The sequence below is a fragment of the Oryzias melastigma genome, linkage group LG21 (assembly GCF_002922805.2).
Source record: "Oryzias melastigma strain HK-1 linkage group LG21, ASM292280v2, whole genome shotgun sequence".
Lineage (NCBI taxonomy): Eukaryota > Metazoa > Chordata > Actinopteri > Beloniformes > Adrianichthyidae > Oryzias > Oryzias melastigma.
In genome coordinates, this window is record NC_050532.1 from 16853204 (window position 1) to 16861901 (window position 8698).

At 37.3% G+C, this 8698-nt stretch overlaps 1 protein-coding gene across 3 annotated transcripts; it reads right to left on the minus strand.

Annotated features, from left to right (window-relative positions):
- Nucleotides 1-464: 464 nt before the first annotated feature.
- Nucleotides 465-8017, minus strand: nme9 (NME/NM23 family member 9). Of its 3 annotated transcripts, none has more exons than XM_024287094.2 (15): nucleotides 7795-8013; nucleotides 7665-7722; nucleotides 7339-7442; nucleotides 7167-7238; nucleotides 4969-5085; nucleotides 4522-4579; nucleotides 4325-4407; nucleotides 4135-4227; nucleotides 3596-3750; nucleotides 3108-3292; nucleotides 2822-2966; nucleotides 2637-2744; nucleotides 2044-2195; nucleotides 1815-1959; nucleotides 465-734 (listed from the first exon to the last, which is right to left on the minus strand). In XM_024287094.2, the coding sequence occupies exons 1-15, from the start codon at nucleotides 7825-7827 to the stop codon at nucleotides 485-487; spliced, it is 1758 nt and encodes a 585-aa protein (XP_024142862.1). In that variant the 5' UTR covers nucleotides 7828-8013; the 3' UTR covers nucleotides 465-484. The 3 variants fall into 3 exon arrangements, with proteins under 3 accessions (XP_024142862.1, XP_024142864.1, XP_024142863.1); XM_024287095.2 differs by having other exon boundaries at nucleotides 595-734; nucleotides 1819-1959; nucleotides 7795-8017; XM_024287096.2 differs by lacking the exons at nucleotides 7167-7238; nucleotides 7339-7442 and having other exon boundaries at nucleotides 7795-8012.
- Between the last annotated feature and the right edge of the window lie 681 nt (nucleotides 8018-8698).

Sequence of the window (8698 nt, forward strand, 5' to 3'; positions counted from 1 at the left end):
AAACAGAATCGTTTTGCATGGCAGCTCTGCCACATCAGTGGGTCAATGTGTGAGTGAGATAAAGAACGAGCGGCTTGCATGGAGGTGTAGAAGTTTTGCACTCGCCTCTCAGCGAGCGAGGCGAGTGCAAAGGTTCAGATCCCAGCTGGGTCCTCACTGCTCAGGTTGCATGTTCTCCCTCATGCATGCGTGGGCTTTCTCCAGGCACTCTGACTTCCTCCCACACTACAAAAACATGCTTCATATGTCGGTGACTAAACTGTCCTTTAGATGAGAGTGCGTGTGATTGCGTGACCAGAAAATTGTTGGTCCCTGTGACCCCAAACAGGACTAAGCAGATTTAGAAAACAAAATTTTGTTCTTTTAGAATCTGTGCACGTCAGTTCGATTTTTTTTTTTAATGCTTAAGTATTTCATGTGAAACAAAGCAGCCTACACACTGGAAAATAACAGTCACACTCATGGTAGGTTGACCTACAGTGGTTTAGTTGGTCTCAGTGTTGCTGAGCTCTGGTTCGGTGCTGATGTCACAGAAGATGAGGTGGATCTCCTCCTCTGCGTGCTGCGTGTTGGACGAGCCATGAACCGAGTTCTGGAGAATATCAGAACCGAAACGAGCCCTGAGGGACTCCGGGGACGTCTCTTTAGCCTTTGCTGGGTCAGAGGGGCCCATCATGACCCTCCACTCCTCCACTGCGTTTTCTTTGGTCAGAACAAGCATCAAACAGGGTCCTCTGAAACAAGAAACAGTGGAAATTATATTTGTGACAAAATTCTAAAATTTTCTAACTCTATTTTTTTTTTAATGATTACATGAAATCTTATAAATTCTTTATAAGACTATAAAGTCTGTGGCAACAGCACCTAAGAGGACATTTTCTACCACTGCCTGCATAAAAACACTCGATGTTTTGGGATGGACTCAGATCAGTGATTTTAATATTCATTTGCATCCATCTGGAACAGAATGTAAGTAAAATTTCATTACTTTATTTGCAGAAATGTGAGTCTGTCTATCATTTGGGCCTAAAGAGAAACAGCTGTTGACGTAAAAGTAAAGCACGTCCCTGCCGGAGTGTAAAAATCAACGTAATGATCATCTTGGTGGTTAAACATGAGATCTGATCAACTCCAGCCCCCAACACGCATAGACTACATGGTTAAAGTGTTTTTTTTTTCAGCTTTTATTTATTCCTCTAAAGGTTTCTAGGTGAGCAAATGACTCAGAACTATTTCAAACTGAATCATGATGCGTTTTCCTCCATATTCAGCAGCTGCTCCGTTTCTTTCCTCATTTTCTCCCTTTCAGAACAAAATGGTCAGATTGTTCCTTTTGCAGAAAACAAAACGGGGACACATCCTGCCACAATTTAATGACTTAATCATACTCATTAAAATAAGAATGTAGTATTTCTGTCTTTATATGAAGAAAATGACTTTAGTTTGGCTTTTTCTCCTAATGTGACCTTTAATAAACTCTCTGGTAAATTCACCTACTCTTCTTTCTAATTATTTATCTGCTTCTTGGCTATATTGATATAGTAAGTTGGTCTTTAAATGGAAGGGTAGAAACGGTAAAATTGTTTAAGAGCTTCTCAGTACAGTATATATGTAAGTGGGTGAAGTGAAGACTCACTGAGTCCTTTACAATGTGTCCAACTGATTGTGTAAGGATTTCGTGAGGACGTTAATCTAAGTGGAAGACGGATCTGGAGAATAGATGTGAGGCTGATAGAATGGAATGAGGTGGACACTCAAGCTACGCTTTTCCAAGTCTGAGACGAATCTAAAGATTCTGGCAGGTAAAAACTTACTGACACATAGAGTCCACCAGCTGGTTGAAGAAAGGCTTCTCCTTGTGCTCTTTGTAAAGCTCCTCAGCCAGCTCTCTGGATGGTACCATCTCCTTCTGCTGCGTTACACAGAAACCTCTGCCACGGATCTCCTCCAAAATGGTCTCTGTTCAATTTCAGAGAAACTATTCAATCCAAAAAAGGAACCCATTTAAAAAGAACTCAGCTGCAGGTTATTCTAGAGGAGCACCTCGGTGTTGCTCCATTGCGTCGTGCTTGATGACTGCCAGAGTGTTCTGCTTGGGAAAGAAGAAGCTGATCTCTCGCTCTGCTGCTTCCTGGTTTTCACTGCCGTGAATCTGGTTGATGGGCTCGTTCTCCACAGCAAACCGGGCCCTGAGACTGAGCAGGACACCAGCATGACGTGTGTGATTAGACTTTCATAAAGCGCTCACATTTAGTGCGAACAGCGTGAAAGAATATGTGAGTCTGTGTGAAAGGGTGTAATTTCATTTCTGGCATTTCTTTTTTTTTATTTTTCATTTGAAACTGTCAGACAATAAAAAAAAACTGAAATAGCAAAAAAAAATGAAGCAAAAGAGGAATGTTTTACTGCAGCTTGGATGGAGAAGGACGCAAAATTGAGGAAGATTTTCTTCTTTTTAATCAAAGCATGCCAAGGTAAAAAAAAAAAAGAGAGAGGTCAGAAGAAGAGTTTGATTCAACAAGCCGTCACATAGATTAGCTGTGAAATGTTCGCCGCCTTCATATATCTCATTATACCACAGTGACCCCTTTGCACTCCTTCCAGTGGCTGAAAGCAGAGAAGAACTCATCACTCACCACTCAGGATTCTCCGCTTTGGCTTTATCAAGGTCAGAGGGACCAATGATGTTCTTCCAGTGATGGACAGCCTCTTTTCCAGTGAGAACCATAGCTGATACCGGACCACTGTAGATTTAAATGTATTAGATAGATCTCTGTGGCAGGGCTGTTTGGCTTAGATGAAAAGAGGAGGTCAAAGTTACCTGTTCATGCTTTGCAGCAGAGCAGGAAAATAGTCCTCATTAACATATTGGAAGTACAGAAGTCTGACCTGCTCCTCGGTCAGCGTTACCTCTCTTTGAAGGGAGACCGTCAAGCCGGATTTGTGAATCTGAGCCAAAATCTCATCTGGAATTAAATGTTGCATGTTTTTGAGGAGAACAAAAGTTTGAAACTTTTCACCAAACACTTTTGCTGCAGAGTTCAAGCAAAGTGCTACATAATTAAAAAAGGACAGTCAAGTATTGGTGCATTTGGCTTGAGCAGCACCTCTGTTCTCCCTGGCAAGGCCGGGCCGGATGAGAGCCAGTGTCCTCTCCACACGCTCTTCCTCCCCATCCTGCTCCACCCTAAAGTTGGGAAAGAAGAAGGCGAGCTCCCTGCTGGCGCGGTTGCTGTCCTCACTGCCATGAACCGCGTTGTGCAGTGTCTCTGTGCCGTACTGTGCCCGCAAGCTGCAGGAAACCGAGGGGGGAGAGGAAAAAGAGGGGGCCAGATGGTCGCTCGGCTGGTACTCGACCAAAGAGAAGCATAATGTTTGGGTGTGTCTGATCAAGTGGGCAGGAATGTGCTGTTCGATGCTTGTTCCAGACTCTAAACCGACTCCCGGTGTTGCAATCAGCAGTGCAGGAATACATAAGACATTTTTTTTTATTTAAAAGAACAGGAAGTATGGTTCCATAAAATCTTACCTTCTAGATTTTATTACAATATTGATTATTTATTGAACAAAAAATGTGTAATGTCCAGTTCCTGACCTTTCTGGCTTCACTTTTCTGGCTTCGTTTACGTCTGTTGGGCCCATGAACTCGAGCCACGCCGATAAAACATTGACTGAGCCGTCGGTGTGCGATAGCACCAGGACGTGGCAATGCCCGCTGGACATGAATTGAACCAGGTCCTGAAAACAAGGCTGGGAAAACACAATCCCAAAACAGAAAACTCATAGATTTGACCTTTTTTGATAAGTTTACTCAAACTTTCATATCAAAATAAATAAATGTAGCCTTTTGTCTGTTCTGTATGTGTGAACCCTCAGCTGAGGCCTAATCATAAACAGCATCAGAAAAAGCTGCTGATGCTGCATCTCTATTTTTAGCCCCATGTGAGAATGCAGATGGGAGTCTAATGTATTGCACAGAAACTGAAATGATTTTTGCTTCCTTCTTTCAATAGCATTCTGGCTCAGAATATCAATGATCTTGTTTAGCCTTGCAAAAATTTACCATACAAGTTTTTTCCTCAGTTTGGTTTTGCTGCATCTGCATCTTTCCTAGTCGTTCTGAATATGGCATACCTCTTCAGCTTTGTGTTGGTAAAACCTCCGAGCCTCAGCGTCAGTCAGTGTGTGCTTCTTGTGTGCGAGGATCTCAAAGCCCGACTCTTGGATCTAGCCAGGGGGAGGAATGTCAACTGAATCAATACATGTCAGTGGAAAGGCTTCGAGACAATCAGATCTCCTTAAAGTGTGAGCAGTCCTCGTTCACCTTCATAATGATCTCATTTGTCTTTCTGTGTGAAACGGCGTCTGGTTTAATGATGGCAACTGTGTAAGATTTACCGGTGGGAACTGCAAAGAGACAAAGAAGTCTGACCAATCCTGAGCATATATGTCAGAGTTTGAATGGGTAAAAATGACTTCACAGCAGCAAAATGCAACTATATTTAAGTCTTTATACTGTACCAGTCATTGCCGACTTCCCATCTTTGTCCTCATCATCCATCAAACAAAAAGGTTTAATCTGACACAGAACAAAATGAAAGTAAGAGCCAATTTAAAAACAAAAGACATTTTTGTTTAAATGCATAAATTAGATTTTTATTTCTAAAAAAAAAAAAAGTACTAAAAAGTACTATGAGAGTTATAAACTGTTTTAAATAACTACTTTGATGAGAGATTTGTGGTCAGGTAGAGACAAAAAATAATAATTTTTAAGGTACTAAATATAATCAGAAACCAGAAACATAAAAAACAACATAAGTGGAATAACAAAAGAAATAATTAATTTTTAAAATAGCAAAACATGCTCAAAAAAGCAGAATAATTAAAAACTTTCAATTATTTTTGTTCATAAACATTAAAAAAGTGCTTTATTATTTCAGACTGCTTCAGCAATGACATCATTCTCACCGGTTTGTGTTGTTCACCTTCTTTCGGGCTTTGCTTCTCCTTTGCCAGCTGCTTCACAATCGTTTTCTGAAGCAGAGGAGGATTAGCTCCTTGCAGCACACCCACCAGCATCCCATCCTGTCACAAACAGCAGACCTGTCATTCTCATTTATTCAATAACACCTTTCAAAGGTATTTAAAAAATATATATACACAGATTCTATCATATCCAAACACTAGACTGTTCTAATTCTACTGTTTAGTGTAAAAACAGCATAAAACCATTTGATTTTAGAGACATTTGTTATCAAGTAAATGAGATCTGGCATGAACTAATAGAGCTTTTTCAATGTGCCATTATTCGTCATATCTAAATTAGATCTAAATGATTTATTTGGCTGTTAATTGAGCCTTAGTGGCAATAACTTAATCTTGTTTTACTGACCAAGATCAGCCAATAGCTACTTCTTCATTAGCCTCTACGCGTACACTACTAAGAGTCAGGACAGTCTGCAACTTGTAGACCACATTTGCTCTTTTGAACCTCCATTCTGGCTCTCTGGCTGAAAAAAATAAATTATAGTTTTTTTGTTTTTTTTCAAAAGTAACAGTTACTATATTAGCCCTGGTTTAATTTAGATTAACTTTCACATTTTTGGCTGAGGTGTACCTATATAAGAAAATCTATGTAAAGGTTTATTCAGTCTTTTCTCCAGAATGCACAAATTTCAAATACTTAGTAAAACTTTGGTGAAACGTCACATATTATCTTCTACTGCACAAGAATGGTTAGTAGTTGTCCAGAGGGGAGTTGCTAAAATACAGTATAAAGATTTGTACTTTATTTATATGCTGTTTCTACACGATCATACACCAATTAATTTACATTTAGGTTCAGGTTAACAGCAGTAGTAATTTGAAAATTTGATAGTGGCTAACCAAAGTAGACTTGAGGTATAATAAAAGAAAACACAATTTTTGACTTGCTTAGTTCAAAACGCTTTATAGGAGGAAGATTAGCTGCACTTGGAAGATCTTAGTTGGCACTGGAAGTCTTTTATTTTGAAAGGAATTTATACAAACTTCTGTCAAAAGTTAAAAAAAAAATAAAAAATTGAGAAAATGCAAATTTCTCTTTATATTTCTGTTTTTCTTCAAGCAAAAAGAAAAATAAATAAATAAATAACAAATAAATAAATAAATAAATAAATAATTTATATTTTTTTATAAAATAAAAAATGCAAAGTAGAATCAAATATTCCTGATGTGTTAAATAGGACTTTAAGGCTACTAGGTTTTGATCAGTGAGAAACAGGCCCAAATACGTCTTTTACTGTTGAAGGTTACAGACCCCTGATTTAGACTGGGTAGGAATCATGCTAAGGCATAGTTGCAGACCACTAATTCCCAAGAACTCGGATTTTTTTCCACTTTTCTCATCATAATTTGTTATATCATTACATAAATCAATTTTGACCAAGCCTCAGTGATCAAACTTTCTTTCGGTTGAATGACTGCAAGAGCACAATGACAGTGCTTGCAGAAAAAAAAATAAAAAGACATGATAATTTGTAATTTTTGGACAGAGTTTTTCCAAACAACCTGATGTTGTTTAGTTGTATTTAAAAGCAGCTGACATGAAATGTAAAAATGCATATGCTGTGTTAGACAGCTCTTCCTTTTTCCTTTAATCATTGTAGATGACCTTGAAGTTATTTTACTGGGAAGTTTGCAAAAAGAAGGATCACTGCATTGCTTCCTGCTGTCTCCTTTGGTTGATTCAGAATCAAAATAAACTAATTGATAGATGATTTTAATTTTCCCTGCAAAATTGGCGACCTGTTCAGGATGTGCCCTGCCTTCACCAACAGTAGCTGAGCTGACCCTGTAAGAATTGAGCAGGTTCTGAAATGGGTTCACTTTCAATTTCTCAAGGGTGTGAGGAGTTGTTTCGGATTTTAAAACTCATATTTTCCTGCAAGATGTTTCTGTACGGAAAATTTAAAAAGATGTCTTATTTTTAGGTTAAATAAATAAATAAATAAAGACATATCACAACCCTGTCCTTATTTTCTATTAGATAATGGCAAATTAAAAAAGTTTATGTTGTTTTTCCAAAATAGTATTTGACAATTTCTGTAACATATTTAAGTACTTTAACACATTCAAATCATTAAGAATAGAAGGATAAAAGTTTGCATGACTTTAGATGCACTTACTGCATAAAACAGGAAGGTGGGAGTGCATTTCCCACGATACATTTTCAAATCTTCAATGCTGTCTGCCTCAGCCTGCAGGAGACAATTGCAAACACGTCCTAAAATAAAACACCTCCCCTTTTTCGTCTATTTAGTTTTATTTACTCATTCGTTTTACTAACTGGAGACTTACGGTGGCAAAATGCAGTAGAACATCACCCAGCTCGTTTTTTACTTTTCTCAGGTGTCTGACAATAGCTTTACAGGGACCACACCACTTTTGGTAAACATCCACAACTGAAATGAAATAGTTTTTTTGTTTGTTTGTTTGTTTTCAGGTCATAGGCACATTTTCAACCTGCAGTTACTATTGTTTAGCACAGAGGGGCAGCAAAATTTAACAAATGCTACACATAAACTGTTTCTAAGCTAGCTGATTTACAGTCATCACATAAAGAGATATTTTCTATTCCAGAACAAAAACAAGAAACAAACAAACAAAAAGAGAACACGCAGCACCTGTCAATCCTGTGGTGGACAGCATTTTCTCCCATTGTGTTTGATTTGAGATAGATACCTGAAATAAAAAAGAATAAGAAAAAATGTATTTAAAAAAACAATACCCTTAAAGTGATAAACTCTGACATACCTGTAAAGCTGCTTCCTTCTTTTTAACAGCCATTTAAAACTAAATCACCTACTTAAAAAACGAAAAATATTTGAGAAAGATGACGAATAAAACCCCCTGCAACAATCCGTCGATTTGATTAACACTTTAAAAGAAGCTAGTTTAATATTGTTAATGTACTTTCTAAGCGTATGCGGCCTGACGGTTTGTTTGGCTGTTTTGTTGCTTAGTAACGGCTTTTTCCGGTCTGCCCCCGTAGAAACCGGAAGTCATATCGACTGTGAATGATCGTAAATTTTCTTTATTAAAATATCTAACAAATAATACTCTTGCTAATCTGTCTATAACGTATTGTTTTTGTTTTGTTTATTTATTTATTTGTTTTACCACTAACATCTGAAAGATAATTTTATTAGTACTTTGTTTTTTCACTTTGATTTATGTTTCGAAAATAAATCAAAACAAAATAAAATAAAATAAAATAAATAAAATGTTTACACACTCCGTTTCACACATGGAATGTAATAAATATAATGACCACCAGAGGTCACTGTTGTCAAAAACAATGAACATTCTATGGTATAACCCAAGTATATCTGACCATTTGTATTGACAAAAATAGAATAAAAAATAGATTAAAAAAATAATTTGACCAAAAAAAATCTAAAAGAAAAACCAAAAACAATTAAATGTTCTGTTTTAGATATATTTTTATTTCAAAAGAGATAAAACACACAGCCAGCAGAGAGATGAAAGTGAAGATGAAGGTTGTCCCGCCTGTCAAGTACACTTGAATCATTGAAAAAGTATTGAACTAATGTAGATGATATTGCCTTTGAAAAGAAGATGCGTGTTTTTTTTTTTGTGACTACAAAGCAAAGAGTAGGGCCACAATTAAATAAATACATGGATGAATAAACAAACA

Coding starts and splice junctions, on each gene's coding strand:
- nme9 (XM_024287094.2), bottom strand. CDS start 7,827: ATGGCTGTTAAAAAGAAGGAAGCAGCTTTACAG. Junction 5,086..7,166: donor CCACCTTCCTGTTTTATGCA/GTAAGTGCATCT, acceptor TGTTTGTGACAG/GATGGGATGCTGGTGGGTGT. Junction 4,228..4,324: donor CAAATGAGATCATTATGAAG/GTGAACGAGGAC, acceptor CCCCCTGGCTAG/ATCCAAGAGTCGGGCTTTGA.